This window comes from Nymphaea colorata, chromosome 3, assembly GCF_008831285.2.
Source record: "Nymphaea colorata isolate Beijing-Zhang1983 chromosome 3, ASM883128v2, whole genome shotgun sequence".
NCBI lineage: Eukaryota > Viridiplantae > Streptophyta > Magnoliopsida > Nymphaeales > Nymphaeaceae > Nymphaea > Nymphaea colorata.
The window spans coordinates 11,352,372-11,373,093 of record NC_045140.1 but is presented as its reverse complement, the minus strand read 5'-3'; the positions used below and the strand labels follow the sequence as shown (position 1 = coordinate 11,373,093).

General features: G+C 40.4%; 1 protein-coding gene across 1 annotated transcript in view; it reads left to right on the top strand.

The window, feature by feature from the left end:
• LOC116251241 (uncharacterized) overlaps positions 1-20,367 on the top strand; it is a 29,128-nt gene extending 8,761 nt beyond the window's left edge. Inside the window, exons 6-12 of the mRNA XM_050076871.1 lie at positions 7,370-7,504; positions 9,345-9,473; positions 9,951-10,345; positions 16,953-17,169; positions 19,257-19,450; positions 19,554-19,728; positions 19,836-20,367. Coding sequence (XP_049932828.1) covers positions 7,370-7,504; positions 9,345-9,473; positions 9,951-10,345; positions 16,953-17,169; positions 19,257-19,450; positions 19,554-19,728; positions 19,836-19,868 — 1,278 coding nt within the window. The 3' untranslated portion in view covers positions 19,869-20,367. The remainder of the gene's footprint in view (positions 1-7,369; positions 7,505-9,344; positions 9,474-9,950; positions 10,346-16,952; positions 17,170-19,256; positions 19,451-19,553; positions 19,729-19,835) is intronic.
• Positions 20,368-20,722: the final 355 nt, after the last annotated feature.

Sequence of the window (20,722 nt, the reverse complement as noted above, 5' to 3'; positions counted from 1 at the left end):
TACATTTGCCTATCAGTTTGTCAAAGACTGGCATGAACAGATGGAACTCGCCAAGGCATTCTTGCAGAAGGCTGCCAAGAAGATGAAAAAGTGCGCTGATAAAGATCGAAGACCGGCCGAACTTCGAGTTGGAGACCAAGTCCTCATGAAGCTATATCCTGATCGCACGGGCATCTTTTGTGGGCGACATCGTGCCTTGATTCGGAAGTATGAAAGGCCATTCACCATGACAAAGAGAATTGGGAAGCTAGCGTATAATCTAGACCTGTCGCCAGACTTCAAGGTGCATCCAGTGTTTCATATATGCAACCTGAAGCCATTCTATGCCAATGCCGAGTATTCGGTGCGGAGTCAGCCACAGCGGGAGCCAATCCTACAAAGGGCCCCTACAGGTAAGCACGCAACCGACAGACAGCTGGAGCAAATTCTTCGACAAAAGATCAACTATCTTGGAGAGCCGAAGAAATATTTTGTCAAGTGGGCGGATGTAAAGCAACCTACCTGGGAGTATGCATTTCGGTTGAAGTTGCGCTACCCAAACGAAGTCCGTGCCTACCACGAGTTGGCGCCGAGGACGACGCTTGATTTGAAGTGGGGAGCATATTCTTTTGTGTCTAAGAGTTTGTATAGTCCTTTGCTTTGTTTTGCAATGTACTCACTTTGCTTATGTTGAGTCTTTTGTTTATGTTTGTTTACTTGTAAGGAAGTACCCTCCTACCGGTCTAAGTGTCATGTGTGGGGATTCTATGTTTTGGGTGGTCGGCATTGGAATCCTTTGTATGCGGCTTCGGCTATCTTGTAAGTAAAGTTGAGATATCTTCCTTTTCTTACCTCCCTCGTGATGTACAAGTTTTCCAAGATGAATATATTGTGAGTTTTCTTTATTCACAATCTTTTTTTTATGCACTTTGTTTTCCAAAACGCTCTTTGCGTCCCTTTCGGTGGTTTGAAGGTTGACAACTAGGTTCTTGCCATGCTGCACGGACTGAAGGAGTCATCCCGTGACAGCAATGGTTCTTTCTTTAACTTAGATTTAGAATTACTATCAGAACTTCTGCAATCTACATCACTTCTTTGGGTGCCTGAGGCATGACATCTGTTTGACTGCATAAAATAAGTTTAATCTAATAAATAATAACTAATAACATGCTCCATCTATATCTGTGTATGACTTTGCTAATCTTTCGTTTGCCACTGCTTCAAGGGTATAAGGACTTTGGTTTAAAAGTTAAAACATTAAACAAAGGATTCTATGATCGTCTAAATGCAACATGCTCTATATTGGTTTAACACCAAAGCTACAACTATTTGCCAAGAATAAGGAGCCCAATGTTTCATGTGAAACATAGGAAGTAAAATCTTGAACTTTTAACTCCTGGCTACATTGGTTTATGTGATAACAATTGCAATTATATATGCAGTAACATATATGTTAAAGTTCTTTTTAGAGTCAATTTGAGGCTTTGTGTAATATTAGAAAGTGGACTAGGGACTACTTATTATTTTCTAATATTTTAGTGCACTGTGTAGAAACACGAACCACAAGGAGAGAGTAGAGAAAACACACACAGTATACGTGGAAAACCTCAAAAAGAGGTGAAAAACCACGGGGAAGCTCTGACCTAGGGGCAAACCGCAACCCTAGGAGAGAGAAAATAACATTCACTTAACTCAACAATTACATGTAAGTGAAGAATATATAGGAGGGAGAGAAAGAGTGCCGCCTAGGATACCGAGCCTGCCTCGGTATCCGTGCCCCATAGGACCGGGTCCAGATATGGACCCGATTCCCCATTACAATATATTCTAACACTCCCCCTCAAGCTTGGCATACATGTCAAACATGCCAAGCTTGCTAACATTTTTCTCAAATTGAGATGTACATAAAGACTTAGTTAAGACATCTGCAACTTGATCTTCAGACTTCATATAGGGCAGAATCAACTCCTTTGAATCTATACGTTCCCGTATGAAGTGGCGATCGATCTCCACATGTTTCGTCCTGTCGTGCATGACCGGATTATTTGCCAGGTTAATAGCAGACTTGTTGTCACAATACATCATCTTCTCTTCCATTTTAACCCCAATATCTGCCAAAAGAATTTTGAGCCATAGCATCTCTGTAACCCCCATAGCAACCGCCCTGTATTCAGCCTCAGCACTGGACCTGGAACAAACTTCTTGTCGCTTACTTCTCCAGACCACAAGGTTACCTCCAAGAAAGATGCAGTATCCTGTGGTAGACCTCCTAGTATCTGTGCATCCTGCCCAGTCGGCATCAGAGTATCCTTCAATACTTAGTCGATCTTGTCGAGTGTAGAGCAATCCTTTCCCTGGGTCATTCTTTAAGTATCCCAATACTCTTTCAGCACTTTTCCAATGACAATCAGTAGGGGCATGCATAAACTGACTTAACACACCCACAGCATACGTAATATCTGGGCGAGTAAGAGTGAGATAAATAAGTTTACCAACCAGCCGCTGATACCTCCCTTTTCCTTCCTCATCCAAGATAGTCCCAGATTTGATACTTATTCTTGTGCCAGACTCCATTGGGGTAAGAAAGGGCCTGCATCCCAGTTTACCTGTCTCTTTTAAAAGATCCAGAGTGTATTTTCTTTGGCTCATAACAAGCCCAGTCTCAGATCGCGCGATCTCAATTCCCAAGAAATACCTTAGTTTGCCCAGATCTTTGAGATCGAATTCTGCAGCTAACGTTTCCTTCATCTTCCTTTTTTCCCTTTCGTCGTCACCTGTGACAATCATATCATCAACATATACAAGTAGAAGGTTCACCAGACCATTTCTCTGCTTGATGAAGAGGGTGTGATCACCATTTCCCTGTTTATACCCATTAGTCTTCATTACAACTCTTAGTCTTTCAAACCACGCTCTAGGGGACTGCTTGAGACCATACAAAGCTTTCTTGAGATAGCAACACTTCCCGTTCCGAGCATATCCAGGCGGCATGCTCATATAGACTTCTTCCTCAAGGTGACCATTCAAGAAGGCGTTCTTGACATCAAGTTGGTCCATGCTCCACTTCTTCTGCACTGCAAGACCTAGGATGACCCTTACGGTCTTCAGTTTCGCCACGGGAGCAAACGTCTCAAGATAGTCAATCCCATATTTCTGGCTAAACTCTTTAGCAACAAGGCGGGCTTTATAGCGTTCTACAGTGCCATCAGGTTTGTACTTCACATTAAACACCCACTTGGAACCAACTAAGTGAGTTCCCTTGGGGATGTCAACAACCTCCCACGTACTGTTCTTTTCCAGGGCGTCCATCTCCTCTGTCATGGCCTGTAGCCATTTAGGATCCTTCCTGGCATCTTCCACTGACCTGGGAATAACAGCCACAGATAAAGAGGTAACAAAGCACTTGTAGTCTTTACTGAGTTTAGCATATGAAACAAATCTCTGAATAGGATGAGAAGTACATGACCTGGTGCCCTTGCGCAGGGCTATGGGAAGTTCTTCATTCATTGGACTTGGATCATCCGGGGAGGTCACAAGATTGGGAAGATTGGGATTGGCAACATCGACATCTTCCATCACATCCTTCTTCTTCCTGCTGTAAACCTGACCAAATAAGTGACCTCGAGACTGCTGTTCTTCCACAGGGCCCCCCTCCATCTGACTGTCTCTGTCCTTCCTGACAACGTCTTCCACACTTGGAGAACTAACTTTATAATCCAAGAAATCCATGAACTGAATCAACTGATGCGAAGAATACTCTTCCCTTCTGTCACCTAGACACTCCCCCTGAAGAGGAGTCGCAGGAAAGTATGCCACATGTTCATGAAAGGTAACATCCCTGGAGACATATACTCTGGAAGTGCTAGGGTCAACACACTTGTATCCCTTCTGAGTGGAGGAATACCCCAAAAAGACCGCTTTGATGGACCGAGGATCAAGTTTCTTGAGAGTGGGACTATGATCATGGACAAAGCAAACGCACCCAAACACTCGAGGGGTCAAAGGCCAGGGATTCTGAGTAGGCCACAAAACAGAATAAGGGGAATGACCATTCAACACACGAGTAGGCATACGGTTAATGAGATGAGCACTAGTGAGAAGTGCATCACCCCAGTACCGCTTAGGGACATGACGTTGAAACATAATGGCCTGGGTGACATTTAACAAATGACGGTTCTTCCTTTCAGCCACACCATTTTGAGGAGGTGTGTAGCTACAGGATGTTTCATGTATAATACCCTTGCTTCGCAGGAAGTCATCAAGGGATTGGGAGACATACTCTCGAGCATTGTCAGTACGAAGGGTCTGAACAGGGGTCTGGAATTGAGTTTCAACAAATGCCACAAAGTTTTTGACAATGTCGGGAACTTCACTACGTTCTTTCAACAGATACACGAACGTACACCGGGAGTAGTCATCAATAAGAGTCATGAAATAGTGAAAGCCACGACAAGTGGGTACTCCCGAAGGACCCCAAACATCAGAATGAACCAAAGCAAAAGGACGGTTGGCTTTATTGAATGAAATAAGGTACGAGGCCCTAACATGTTTAGACAACTGACACACTTCACAGACGAAGGTGTCCAAAGAAACAGAATGAAACATCCTAGGAAACAACTTTTTAAGCAACGGAAATGGAAGATGACCAAGTCTCTCGTGCCAACGCATAATGATGGATCTGTCCTCCATGCCAGGCAACTGTCCACTGGTGGCTGAAATCAAAGCAGAAGCAACTTGTACGGGCAGTCTGTAGAGGCCATCAATAACCGAACCAATCCCAATCTTCTGCCCCGTTCCCAAGTCCTGCAGTAAACAACAATCAGCAGAGAAAATTAGATTACAGTTTAACTCTTTGGTAATACTGCTGACAGATAACAAATTGACAAGAATGTTGGGAACATTGCATAACCACCTGGTTTTGAACGACAGAGGGAGTGTTCCAAGGTATGCAAACTAAAAAAGGCTATCTATGGACTTAAACAAAGTCCCCGTGCATGGTTCCATAATGATATAGTGATGTTGATTGTATATGTTGATGATATTGTGATATTGACACATAAGTTAGCAAGTTCGTCAGCTATTGCTATAAGGGAAGTTTGAAGACATTCTTGAATGAAAGAAAGTGTCGCTGATGGCACCTTGGAATTTGTTATATAGTTTAATGTTGTCATAGGCATGCACGTAGTACATGCCATGGTAAAGTTATGTGCATATTATAATGGACTTAAATGTGGATTTCAAAGATCTCAGCTTGATCACTCGTTATTTATCAAGAGAGGGACTTCTGGTATAGTGATATTGATTGTATATGTTGATGATATTGTCCTCACTGGAGAAAGTGCTCAAGAGATAGCTCAAACAAAGGAGTTTCTACAAAAACACTTTGTTACAAAAGATCTTGGTTATTTCCTTGGTATTGAAGTGGCTCGTAGTAGTAAAGGGATTGTGATGTCTTAAAGGAAATATGTTCTTGATCTTCTGCAGGAAACAGGGTTATTGGGAGCCAAACCTGCTACACTTCCTATGAATCCTCGAATTCATATGCGCAATGATGAATCAGAGGCTTTTGACTCTCATTCTTACATATCCCTAATAGGAAAACTTTTATATTTGACCATTACTCGTCCAGACATCTGCTTTGCTGTAAATAAGCTGAGTCAATTCATGGAGAAACCTCGAAAAGTTCATTGGGAGGCTGCTTTAATGGTGATAAAATACTTGAAATCGGCCCCCGAAAAGGGGTTATGGTTCAAAAAAGGAGAATGTGTGGACATAGAAGCATATAGTGATGTTGATTATGCAGGATCAATAAATGACAGGAGATCTACTACAGGTTTTTGCATCTTTATTGGCGGGAATCTTATCTCTTGGAGGAGCAAGAAACAGAATGTGGTTGCTAGATCGAGTGCCGAGTCTGAATATAGGGCAATGGCTCAAACGGCTGCTGAAATGTCATGGGTTAAATCAGTTCTTCTAGAATTGGGAATATCAGTGAAACTTCCTATGAAGATGTATTGTGATAACAGAGCAGCTACCTATATTGCAAATAACCCTGTTTTTCATGAGAGGACGAAACACATTGAAGTGGATTGCCATTATGTTCGAGACTTCGTACAAGGAGTCATTAGCACAATTCATGTTTCCTCTGAAGATCAAGCAGCTGATATGTTTACTAAGGCTCTTTCCATTGGAGATTTCTTGAGAGGATGTAACAAGTTGAGCATGATTGATAACTATGCTCCAGCTTGAGGGGGAGTGTTAAAGTTCTTTTTAGAGTCAATTTGAGGCTTTCTGTAATATTATAAAGTGGACTAGGGACTACTTATTATTTTCTAATATTTTAGTGGACTGAAATTGTAAATATGTAGTCTTTACCCTAATCTCTTTTAATCTGAGATTAGGGTTACGGGATCAATAAGAAAAACGACTCTCTCTCTCTTATTTCAACAATATAAAACAACTGGACACTTGCAAGGAGGTGTCCATAAGGTAGACATTTTGTGACCAATGTTGCATACTTATTTTCATGGGTGTGTTTAGTGAAGCTTAGAGGTGACTGGCACTTTGACACCTGTCTCCAGTTTTTAAGCATGTGGTTCTTATATAGTGAAAAGTTGCACATGGTTTCAGCATAATCTTCCTGGATGCAAGCCTTGCACCAAGCTGTGTCTGGACTGCTGCTCAAGTGGAAAGCACCCCAAGGCCCAAGCTGTTTTCTTGTTTTGGTTTTTACATGAAAATAAATCGGTTTCAAATTTTTGATATGTGAGCTTTTTTCTACTGTTTTTCAAAGTTCAAGTTTATTTTATATATTTTACAGTTATTTTTTTAGCTTTTCTTCCTTTTCTTGAGTCTCGACTGTGCCCCAGCTAGGGCTTTTAGGTGCCTAGCCATCTAGGCACTAGGCAGTAAGAAGACCTTAAATTGATGTGTTAAAGTTTATGCTGGGATGTGTCCAACATCAACATTTTGTGCCTCCTGAAGTTTCATGAGACATAGTGGGTTTCCATTTGTAAGAATAGCAATTTTTATGTGAATCTGTTGCATGGGTATTTTGTTCTTTTTATATACCTGTTGCATATTAGTTGTGCCTTGGTATGTTATTTTGTCTGTAATTAGTTTAAGAATTGCCGTTAAAGGGCCTGTGCCTGGTTATGTTTGATGTTGAATGCTATCTAATGGTTTGGCTGGCTTTACACTAGTTGAATTCAAGCTGCGCCTTTTAGATCATGCATCTCAAGTGACAATAAACATTATCTCTTTATGTTGTATCATGTTCACTGGTCTTAATATTATGTTTTTTAACCATATAGTCAGTATTTGTGTTTGTTAATTAGGTCGTAGTATAGTTTATACTTGCTGAAAGGCTAAATTTTTGTTCTTCTTTCAGGATGTCATTCATGCCGGTCCAGATGTTTGCCTTGAAGATATGGATATATTTGATAGGCACTTGGTTCTCTTTATCCAAAAAAATGGGTCTCCTATGATTTGTTCCGTAAATATGCCTTTGGAAGTTGATTTCAAGGTACTGTAATTCTTAAGCTGAATAAAGTTTGATCCCTACAACTTGTTTCTATTGTGGGAACTTTATTATCATGTTACTGTTTAGGGGTGGTCCATCACCAGCCCTATTTTCCCCAAAAACAATATCCATGAAACTTCAATGTATTAAAAGATAAATCACTCAGCAAATGATTCTAATTCCCATATAATTCTAAGGTAATGCCAGATCATGCAATTTAAAAGAAAAAAAATTCTCAAGAAAAACTTTTGCAATGTGATTTTGCTTTGATGGATACAGGTGGAAGTTCTATTAAAAAAAAAAAGAAACTGGTAATGCACCCATCGTTAGGTCTTGCTCTTTGTGTGCATCTTTATGTTGAAGGCCTTGTTTCTGGTTGGACCACGTCTTTTTTTCTGCATTTTGATTATTTGATCAATATAAGTTCATTTCAGCTACATGTTTGGGATTCTCCATTTCTGGAAATAGATGATGACCCTTGACATTTTTCTCCTGAAGAATCTTGTTTGTTCCTAGGGATTTGAATTTGAGAATGGTTGACACCTGTGTTTCTCTTTGACATAAGTTAGTTTTTTTTTTTTTTTTTCAGAACCAGTAGTAATAATTTTTTTTTATTGTCCATCTGAAGAATTTCAGCTTATGGTCCTATGTATTACTGAGTGCATGATTGTTCAATGAGAGTAGTTAATCTGCAGTCTTTGCAATTATTCTGGAAACGAACCAATTAAACACCATACTACCATAGAATAATGTTCGCCTCTAAGAATGCATCAAGATCTGCTTCGAGTCCAAGGTCTTAGATTGAGGGGGTGATATAATAGAGGAGGAAGATCAAGTCAGGAGTTCAGCTCCCTCCAATTTATAATGTGGAAGGACTAAGGAGTTCAGGTACTTAGATATGAGAACCCTAGATCCAGCATTTGCTTGAGGCAAGGACTCTTATAGTAGGCCCCTTGCCACATCAGCAGCATCACACAAATTTTTGCTACAAATTATCTCAGGCCTCTACAGACTTCATACTGCACCTTATAAAGTTCCAGCCTTTTCATCAATATGATAATGTAACAACAGATTTTTGAAAAAAAATGTGGTTTTTAACTCCCTCTTTGGTGGTTCCTCTTATTTGACACGGGAAACCAAATGCCCCAGTTATGAAAAGTTAAAACTTAAACTTGTTCAGTTATAGATGTCGCTATGTAGACATTCCTAAGAAGTGGCTTTAGCTTGTGTTGGAACCATGAGTTTGTAGTCTTGCTGTATCATGACCAGGCACTAGATGCCATTAGCATGGACCCAATATCAAATTTGTCATGGCCTAGTCAGTTTTTCAATACTGTTTAATTTTAAATTTCATTGAAGGGAAAGGAGATTGGTAACCATATAGCTACATTTGCTCCAGTAATATGCTCACAGTGTGCATTGAATGCTAGAAACGGGAAAACCATTAGTTCTAGTACAGACTACAATATGCTCTACCGCACTCCCTTGGAATTAATTCCAAGTATGGTTTATACTTCCAAAAAATTCATCACTAGCCACAGATAAGCCACTTTGATGTTTTGGTTGATTGATATTCAGGGACCAATTCACCTAAAAGTTTTACAGCTTTAATCTTGGCCTCTTCAGAACCAAATTGAAAAGTTTTTAGCTGATGCATCACTTCTTGTTAGTAACATCTTTGTTAGAACTCTTATGGAATGATGTTATAGTTTCCTCTAAAATTTCCTTGTATATTTGATGACTAATCTGCAAATCAAAAGCTTGTGGCATTCAAAAGCCATTTATTTCCCTTTCAGTGCTCCATTATATGGTCACTGAACTTTACATCCATGACTTTTTGCAGCGTCCACTGTACCTGGATGATTTCAAACCATGGTTCTTTCCTCTGCCTCCAAATATTTGCAGCATAACTCCTGGTTCAAATCATGACTTTAAGATGCACATTTATCGTGCAGTTCTCTCTTCTCCAGTGGTAAAAAATGCTATATCCATACTGCAATTGCTATCTTTTCTGTTGCTCTGCATTTTCAATAATCTTAATGTGTAGTTCTTTTTTCTATATCCATCTTTTACCAAACCAATTAGTGGATTAGTAAATTTTTAAAGTTAAAATGGTTACAAGATCAGGTGGGATAGATGCAAATATCACTGGCTTATGGCTTGTTAGTTGGCATTTGAAAATTAAAGTTTCATTTGTTGGATTTTTTTTGGTTATGTAATGAAAAGGATAAAAATACTTTTGAGGGTAAGTTAGAGGTAACATAGTTTTGTAGAGCTTTTCTTTGATTACTTTAGTTGTGCCTGTGGCTTATTTGGTAAGTGTCAAGGGCATGATTCTCCACTTCTCTGCTCAATGTTTCATGGAAATGTTGATGAGTTCCAAATATGCATGCCAAACCTACAATTGTAATACAGTTACTGCTCTCTCTTTCTTACTTTGAACATGCAGATGCCAGATCTGATAGTTGATTTTGATATGTTAAACCAAAACTTTATTATTGTGGATGAAGAAAAAGTTGTTGGAGTCAACAGTGATGCAGGATGTGATTTACAGTTCAGTCATTATCTTCACAAGGATCTGTTGGGTATTTTCAAACAAGTAGAACAACAATGTTGGAGTACTCTGTATGAAGCATTTGTTTGTGAAAGAAAAGAAGTAAGTTCACTTGATGGTGTTTGTGTACCTTTAACGATTGTTTACTCTAAGAGGTCAGCACAATGTGGTAAAAGGCCAGGCTTGTTACATGGCTATGGGGCTTATGGTGAAGTCTTAGACAAGAGCTGGTGTTCTGATCACTTGAGCTTGCTTGATCGTGGTTGGGTCATAGCATATGCTGATGTAAGGCAAGTTGTAAAGCTTCTAGTGGTATAGTACTTTGTGTTTTAACTGCTTGTTGCTCAGATGATACAAAAATTTTCCTATTATTGCAAGCACTTTATCATTTTATTCTGATAGTTTTGCTCATTTGTGGCCATAGATTCTATATGAGATTCTGTTGGCCATCTTTCTCTAACCTGATATAATATTGGATGAAAGTGGATAATGTATTTATGATGACACTCTGATTGCACTACAAAACTGATTCGTTCTGTTCTTGCATAGTCCTTGAGCAAGAGGAGCCACTGTTTTTGTTCTTTGGCAAGTTAACTGTTAGCAGGGTCCAATATTTAATATTGTTCCTCCTTGTCAAGTATTTTCTATAGAATTAATTGCTAAATCACTTCTGTGTTTGAGAAAATGGTCAAAGTACTAGAGCCCTAAAAAGAGCATCAAGTGGTGGAATTGTTGATTGGATGTGCAAAACATTTTATCCAGTTCGAATTTCATACTTGGTTGAATATTTGAATCAGAACCTAAAGGAAGAGAGAGAGTGATGTACTTTTCTTGAGTTTCATATTATCTAGTGCAATGCTTTAAGATGTAATCAAATTGGTCTAATTTTTATACATTGCCATCTTTTATTATGTCATCTTCCCTTATCCCGAACTCTTCCATGCTTGCAATAAACTGGCCATGTGCATCATATCAACTGCATGCATAAGGACGTAGCAGACAATACGAAAACTACTCCAAAGCATATTTAATGGCACTTGAATGCATAAAAGTTCATCATGAACAGTATAGTTATAAATGACCTTGTTTGACATTCTTCCTAGCATGAAGGATATTCTTCTCTCTCTCTCTCTCTCTCTCTCTCTCTCTCTATATATATATATATATATATATATATATATATATATACATACATACATACTGTTGAAGTATGTTAGATGGGTCTCGGGACCAGGTCCGGATCCGTATCCGATCCAACTTGTAGCCCTTGTTGGGCATTATTTAAGTCGTGTAACCCTAATCCTTATGGTGTGAATGAAAGACTAAGGAGAGAGAGAGTCTAGCAGCTAGTGGGCACCGACTCCTCCTCATTCGTGGTTTTTTCCCTCTTGTTGAGGGTTTTCCACGTTACATCGTGATCGTTGTTTCTCTTCCTCTTCTTGTTCGTGTTTCTACATGGTATCAGAGCCGACGAGTTTGGGAAATTTTTAGGGTTTGTGAAGTTCCAACCCTAATATCTCTCACCGCTACCATCGCCACCACTGCAGTCACCGCCGCCGCTGCAGCAGCCACCGCCGACGCCGCTGCCACTGCTGCCGCCGCTGCCACCGCCGCCGCCGCCGTTGCTTCAGCAGCCACCGCCGCTGCAGCCGCCGTTGCTTCAGCAGCCACCGCCGCTGTACCCAATACCACCGTCGCTGTTTCCGCCGCCGCCGGTGTCACCCTTTGCGCCATCGCCATCGCAGCCACTCTTGCGACGTCGCTCTTGCGTTGTTGACCGTCGCCGTCACCGTTGTCCCTTGCGCCACTGCCTTTTGCGCCGTAGTCTTGCTTCCCGGAGAAGAAAGAAGATATGCGTGCTTAGGCGCTTCCTAGGCTTGCCTCCCCCTATTCACGTCACTTCCTAGGGGTCTTTTGCAAATCCGGTGAAGTGCATCCACCTCTTACCTGCAATATATTGCTTGGTTGATCTTTGATTCCATCTTCTTGTTTTTTTTGGCGCCCACCGTGCAAGAAGAGGTGGCTGGTCCGTGACTTGGTAGAGGACGTAAAGGAGGAGAGGAGCGTAACTTGAGGATTGCCTCAACGTCCGCCGGCGCTCCGGCGATCGCATCCCCCTTTCCTTACAAAAGACCGGGGTTAAATTAGTCTTACGGGTGAAGGCTTTCCTCGTCTCGAAGTTGATTTCCTATTCACTTCTATACCTTGATACTTGTTGGGTTTTGCCTCTTGGATCTTCATTCCAGCAAGGAGAACGTGTGGTGCAACCTCTACCCGTGGGAGATTGCAGCCCGAGAGAGAGAAGGCACCGCTTCCGTCGAGCGACATCGACGAACGTGTCCCCCAATCGACATTCCGTTCACTCTTGGGGCTGATTGGGAATCCGGATATTACTGCCCGTTGGTGCTCTCCGTTGTCATCGGTGCCTCCCTTGTTGTATCGCTGCTCGTGCCTCCTATTGGACTATCTGTGATTTTGGCAGCTTCTTCATCTATAGACGTTATGGCGGATTGCCGTATGGGAGAGTGGATCATTGACAGTGGCGCTACTCACCACATGACCGGCGATCTTAAGGTCTTTCATGGGTATAAGCTTTCATCAGGAAAGGATCGTGTTTCCCTTGCCGATGGTTCATCTATCTCTGTGGCTGGAAAAGGGAGTCTCCCACTTTTGAACAAGTTCTTAGTCCACAATGCTTTGCATGTTCCTCATATTCCCTTGAATCTCTTGTCGGTTAGCAAGATCACGAAGGAGTTAAATTGCGAACTTATATTTTCCGCTGATCGCTGTGTTATGCAGGACTTGGTGACAGGGAAGAGGATTGGGATTGGTCTAGCTTCTGACGGGCTCTATCGTTTACCTATGCGTGCTGCTCAGGCTCTCATGACGGCAGTCAGCCAAGCCACGAAGGATAGAGAGGACTCCCTTCAGTTGCTTCTACGGTGGCATGAGCGCCTTGGACACTTGCCTTTTGGCCTTCTTAGACAGTTGTTTCCTGATATATGTTCCAGGTTAGATATGACTATGGTGTCTTGTGATGTCTGTCACCTGGCCAAACATGTTAGGGCTTCATACCCTTTGTCTAGCCATCGGTCTAATGAGGTATTTGCCATGATTCATTCTGATGTGTGGGGGCCTGCAGGGATTCCTTCTTGTCATGGTTTTCAATATTTTATCACCTTTATAGATGATTATTCTCGTAACACTATTGTCTATTTGTTGAAAGACCGTAGTGAAGTTCCTACTGTCATAGAGACTTTCATTGCTTATGTGGAAACTCAATATGGAGCATCTGTTAAGACATTTCGATCTGACAATGCTCGAGAGTATATGTGCCAGTTTGTTGATAGCTTCTTTTGAAAAAAGGGAATTGTTCATGAGACTTCCTGTAGTTATACCCCTCCTCAAAATGGAGTTGCTGAACGAAAAAATCGTCAGTTATTGAATATGACTCGGGCTCTTCTTTTTCAACGTCATGTTCCAAAAAAGTATTGGGGGGATGCTGTGCTGACCAGTGCGTATCTTATAAACCGGTTGCCTAGTCGTGTGTTGAATGGGAAGACGCCTCACTCTCTGTTACCGGGGACTCGTGAACCTTTCTCTCTTCCACTCAGAGTTTTTGGTTGTGTTTGCTTTATTCACAATCATAGTCCTCACATTAAAAAGCTTGATCCAAGATCTATTAAGGGCATTTTTTTAGGGTATTCTCCCACTCAAAAAGGGTACAAGTGTCGAGACCCTTCCACTGGTCGGGCCTATGTTACCAAAGATGTCACTTTCCTTGAACATGTTTCCTATTTTGGTGAGAATCCTCTTCAGGGGAGTACTCTATGTCACGGGAAGAGTATTCTTCGAGTCAGGAAATTCAGTTTACTGATTTTTTGGACTACAGGTGTGACTCCGTTGGTCCATCTAGTGAGGTGCATGAACAGGAGAAAAATGGTCCATCTAGTGAGGTGCATGAACAGGAGAAAAATGGTCTATCTAGTGAGGTGCATGAACAGGAGAAAAATGGAGAGTGTTCCACTGAGGCAGAAGAGAAGTGCAATCGTTTATTTGGGCAAGTTTACTCTAGGCGAAGAGTTTGTACAGATGAGATGACAGGTGGTGAGAATTCTACTCCCAATCCAATTAGTCCTTCCCTGGATGACCCAAGTCGTGCGCAGAAGCAACCTGTTGAAGAATAGATTCAGACTGTTGCTGCTAGTGAAGAGCTTCCCATCGCCCTGCGAAAGGGTGTCAGGTCATGTACTCAACATCCTATTGGTAACTTTGTTTCATATTCTAGACTGAGCAAGGACTACAAATGCTTTGTATTTTCTCTTTCTTTGACTATGATTCCCAGGAATGTTGCTGAGGCTCAGAGTGATCCTAAGTGGACTTATGCAATGCAAGAAGAGATGGAAGCCTTGCGAAGAAACATGACATGAGAAGTTGTAAAGATTCCTGAGGCGGCTCACTTGGTTGGATCTAAGTGGGTCTACACCATCAAGTACAAACCAGATGGGAGTGTTGAAAGATACAAAGCTCGTCTTGTGGCCAAGGGGTTTAGTCAGAAATATGGGATTGATTATTTGGAGACCTTTGCTCCTGTTGCGAAGATGAAGACTGTCAGAGTCATTATCTCTTTAGTTGTGATGAAGGAGTGGAAGATGTACCAACTTGATGTCAAGAACGCATTTCTCAATGGAGACCTTGAAGAGGAAGTATATATGTGTATGCCTCCAGGATATGAGGAACCTGAAAAATGTTGCAAGCTAAGGAAAGCTTTATATGGGCTCAAGCAATCTCCTCGAGCATGGTTTGAACGACTCAGACTTGTCATGAGACAATGTGGATACCATCAAGGGAATGGAGATCATACACTTTTTGTGAAGAGAAATAAGCAAAAGGTTACTATTCTGTTGGTATATGTTGATGATATGATTGTCACAGGTGATGATGAAGATGAAATAATGAAGTTAAAGAAACTGTTGGCGATCGAGTTTGATCTTAAGGACCTTGGTAAGTTGAAATACTTCCTTGGCATAGAAATTGCTAGGTCTGGGACTAGCCTTGTGCTAAATCAACGGAAGTACACTCTAGATTTGTTAAAGGAGGCTGGGAAACTAGGGTGTAGACCAGCTTCTACTCCTCTAGATGCTGGCCATAAGCTAAGTCTTAGAGACGGGGAGCCACTCTGTGAAGAGGCAAAAAGAAGATATCAATGTCTTGTAGGGAAGTTAATTTATCTTACTCTCACTAGACCTGATATTACCTTTGCTGTGAATGTGATGAGCCAGTTCATGCATGCTCCCACGGATGCCCACTTGAAGGCTGTTGACAGGATCTTGTGCTACTTGAAGAGGAATCCTGGCAAAGGTCTCTTATATGTCAAGCAAGACACTCTTGGGATTGAAGGTTATTCAGATGCAGACTGGGCAGGCTGTATTGACACTAGGAGGTCCACCTCTGGCTATTGTATTTATTTGAGAGGGAATCTCATAGTGTGGAGAAGTAAAAGGCAAGATGTTTGTTCGCGTTCCAGTGCTGAAGTAGAATACAGAGTTGTTGCTATGGGAGTTTCTGAGTTTTTGTGGCTGAAAGTATTGTTGACTGATATTGGTATAAAGGTTGAAGAACCAATGAAGATGTATTGCGATAACAAGTCCGCAATTAACTTGGCCAACAACCCTGTGCTTCATGACAGAACAAAGCATGTTGAGATTGACCGGCATTTCATTCGAGAGAGAATTGATGCTAAAGAACTTGTACTTCCTTACATGAGATCTGAAGACCAAACGGCTGATGTTCTGACGAAGGCTTTATCTTCGACCTCATTTGAGAGAAATGTATCCAAGTTGGGCATGTTTGATATGTATGCCCAACTTGAGGGGGAGTGTTGAAGTATGTTAGATGGGTCTCGGGACCAGGTCCGGATCCGTATCCGATCCAACTTGTAGCCCTTGTTGGGCATTATTTAAGTCGTGTAACCCTAATCCTTATGGTGTGAATGAAAGACTAAGGAGAGAGAGAGTCTGGCGGCTAGTGGGCACCGACTCCTCCTCATTCGTGGTTTTTTCCCTCTTGTTGAGGGTTTTCCACGTTACATCGTGATCGTTGTTTCTCTTCCTCTTCTTGTTCGTGTTTCTACACATACATACATACATATACATACACACACACATTGAAAGGAAAAGCAAGAAGCATCATATTTTAAATCTGAAATGCAAATCATGTCTGTCTACTGAGTTAGGGCTTTAATGTGTGTCATGAACCATCTTGAAATACGAGATGAATATTCTACTCTTTGGAATCTATATGATAAACCTTTTTCATTACCTTGCTCATCATAATTATCTCTTTCATCAAACATTATCCATTTCCGCAAAATTAACTTCTTCCTCCTATGCTACTCAATTTTCATCACCTTCTTCTCTTTTTCCATTTGATTGTCTCCTTTTCCTTCTTAGAACAAGACCTTGTCCTTTTGCATGTTTTGATGATCCAGTTACCTTGTCAAGATTGGCCCTTGTGACTGAATCATTATCATTAAAATTCCACATTAACCGATGACTCATGATTTTAATTGACCTCCTTCAATGCAACAAGGTAGGTCAAGAAGAGAGAATTTGTCTTAAAATCATGGTATCTTGTTGTACTGATCCAGATCACCTCCTAGATGGTCCTGAAAATTTGAGATTTTCCATCATAAAAAACAGTACAGGGTCCAAGCTTTATAGTTTCAAGTTCTCAGAGTGGATCCTCTATATTGCAATTTCGTAGTTTGATGTACGGTAACTGCAGGCTAGCTTTGAAATGTTACTGTTGGCATGTCATTTCACATTTCAATGATCCCATAATTTAATGTTTTTTTATCAACATAAATTGTAAAGAATGGAACATGCTCCATGGCAGGGGTGGCGGAGGTGGAGGCATTTCATGGCATCATTCAGGTGCTGGCCTGCATAAGCTTAACTCTGTTCAAGATTTTGTTGCATGTGCCAGATACCTGATTGGTGAAGGTTATGTTCACAAAGATAAACTTGGTGCCATTGGCTTCAGTGCTGGTGGTTTGCTTTTAGGTGCTGCTATTAATATGTTCCCAGACTTATTCTGTGCTGCTATATTAAAGGTAATATAGAGATCACCATTTTCACTTATTTTCCTACCATTTCATTGGCTTAAGTTGGCTTTCACGTTGAGTATCTGTACCTTTTATTGGTTCCACTTTGTTAACCATATTAACCTTCTATACACTGGAGAATTTTGACAAGGACTCATTATTTCTGGGCTTGGCATTCATCAACTTTGAGTTAATTGGTGGGGGTATCTTAGCAAGCATGTCCTGGTTCAAGTTAGCAAGTTCGTCAGCTATTGCTATAAGGGAAGTTTGAAGACATTCTCGAATGAAAGAAAGTGTCGCTGATGGCACCTTGGAATTTGTTATATAGTTTAATGTTGTCATAGGCATGCACGTAGTACATGCCATGGTAAAGTTATGTGCATATTATAATGTGCCAAAATGTTAAGTCTAACTGTATAGGTGCCTTTTGTTTTGGAATGGATTATTTGTGATCTACGTCTGTTTTCTTCATCTTTTACAGATAATAATATTTGATTTCAAGAAAATGAAAAATCAACTTTGCGCAAATTTCGTGGAGATGGGGATGGTCGAAAAGTGGTCCATGAAATAAACTGTTAAAATTCAATTTGAAGGTTATATTCTTTTTGAGTTCATAATCAAGAGTAAATCAGTACCATCAGCAAGTGACGGTGATACAATTTCAAAAAAAGGCATGCTATCTGCATGTATGCATGCAAAATCACATTTGTTGGGTCTGATTCACAAAACATGGTATGAAATGTTAGAAAATCAATGAACTTTATTGGGCAGTTCAATGCTTTCATCAGTGCTAGGTATAAACCCTGTCTCAGGTATTATTAGAATTATGGAATGGTAGAGCTGCACAGCAACCTATGAAATTGTAGGCAGAACCTTTTTTAATCCATTTGCTTGACTCTGTTGAACAGCTACCTAAGTCACACGGGTGCGGGTGCGATGCGGGTGTGGATACGGGGATATGGGTTCGGACACGACAATTTTCACAATTCTCGGATACGTGGATACGGCAAATATAATATTATCAAAAATTATAAATTGAAAAAAAACATTAAATTAATAGTTCACTATTAAAGTCACAAACAAAACATTGTTTATCAATATCATCATTCTAGTCATTTATCAGAAAAATAGAAAAAAAAAACCCAAAGAGAAAGGGAGAAGAGCTCAACTTAATTTAAAATCTGTTTTTTTTTTGTTCGGATCGGGTCTAATCCAGACCCGATCCAAAACGTATCCATGCCGTATCCGCACCCGTATCCCCGTATTGACACGGATACATGGGCCAAGAATGCCGTATCCTATGCTATGTCACAGGAATACTCACGGATACGTGGACCCGATCCAAAACGTATCCGTGTCGTATACACACTGCATCTTGAATATGCATACAGAACGGACACACACGCACAATCACTGAAAGTATTCATATTAATTCTTCCGTAGGTTTTTCAAAAGTGTTCTTTTCTCAGGAAGATCTTGCAAAAATCTCGAAAACTTAAAATTTGAAAAATATGTAAAATTTTAAAAAATTATAAATAATATGTTTATTGGTGTTCTTTTGTAAAATCTATAACCAAAATCATTTGAAGCTTTTCAAAACATAAAACAGGCAGAAAGGGAAACTTTTTGCTTAAAATGTATAAGAAAAAAAGTTAAAAAAAAATCTGCATAAATATCATGGTATTATGATGACTTCATAATGACATATACCTTTGTGCTCTACTTTACATTTCTTGCACTGTCTTCCAGATATTTTGAGGAAATTGTCAGTTGGTGATATTATTACTATGTCTGCAAATTGTCACCAAATTTGGCGTTATTATATTTGTTATTTGTGTATGTTGGTGTGTTGAGAGGGCGAGAGTTTTTTGTTTGGGGGTTGGGGGGAGAGAGAGAAGATCCTACGCTATGTCACAGGAATACTCCATTAGACTCTATGTCTGAAAACTAATAGAAACAATCTTATCTCCATATCTTGGGCCATATCCTTGACAGCTAGATCCTATGTCATAATAAAATTTTCCTATTTAGTCTACTAATTCCTGGCTTTTTAACATTATCTCGATTGTGGGAGATTCATGTTTCTTTTTCTGCAGGTTCCTTTCCTGGATGTGTGCAATACCTTGATGGATCCAAGTTTGCCCCTTACCGTGTTAGACTATCAAGAATTTGGTGACCCAAGAATTCCCGAAGAATTTGAGACGATTCTTGAATGCTCTCCATATGAAAACATTAAGCCAGGAGTCTGTTATCCTTCAATGCTTATAACTGCTTCCTTTAGTGATCAGAGGCAATAATCCTCTTCTCATCGTCATCATGATCTCCTCCATACTCCATTTTTCTCATGTTTTCCTTCATTGAGTTCTTCGAATATTTTATTGTTTTTTTTCCAGGGTGGGAATTTGGCAGCCTACCAAGTGGGTTGCTAAAGTACGAGATCTGACTTGCAGCAGCTGTGCACGGGCAATCATTCTAAAAGCAAACATGGATGGAGGGCATTTTGGAGAGGGTGGGCGTTATAAACACTGTGAAGAAACATCTCTGGAGTATGCCTTTCTGATAAAAGCAGTAGGGATGCTTGATAAATAAAATTTCCTCAAAGACTCGTTGGAGTTCTTCACTACAAAATTGGAAAAGCAGGATATTGATCTGCTAAACTTGCAAAATTTATGCAGATAAATCTGAATGGTACTTCTCAAGATTGGTAGCTTATGCATTATCAGGAGAAGCAGAATGAGGCCTCTTTACAAGTGCCATTATACTTCAACGTTATTTTTTGGATCGTAGTCTCTTCCTGTGCAATGTGCGATATATTTAAATGACTTCAACTTTCAATAAGTTGGGAGAGGATTATGTGTCTACTGCTTTGTACCTGTGATCAAGGGTCGTAGACTGCTTTAAATTTAAACATCGCAAGCAAATTTGACATGCCGATATTGTCAGTCATAGATGCTGGTGAAGATACAGAGAGCACATGAAAGCCCATTAAGTTCTATCCAGTCCTATCCTTCTGCTCATCCACCTGAACATAAACAAAGCGTCCAGACTTTTGTTTGTGGACATGGAAAGTCCTGCCCAGTCCCTATCTAGATCTGATTATCAGTCCATCTTAAATGTATTTGTTATGTCTATAAAATGTATATTTCTGTTTAGTTCATTGTTAAGAAATTCTAATAGGGAGAGCATCACCCTCAGTTGGAGCTGCAATGACGTCTCCTCATTTTCTCTCTTGGTTTCTTCTTGCAACAAGTTATTGTGGTGCACGAATTAAAATCTGACATATTATTGGGCTAGGTTGGAAGTAGTAAAGTTGTTTTCTATGAATTGCCCAGCAAGAGTCAAATTTGATCTGAGTTCCTGCTTATCTTCAGGTCTTCCCCTCTTTGTCATTCTCGTTTCTCTTTTTAGATCCTCTTCCTTCGCCTATATCTTTGTTTCATTTTCTAGATCTCAATTGTTTTTCTTTCCCTTTTGGTATATCTGTCTCTTTCCTGGAATCTGTTATCGCCTCCAACATTGCGTATTTGAAGTTTCTGTCTAAAAACGTGGCTGACACTTGCTG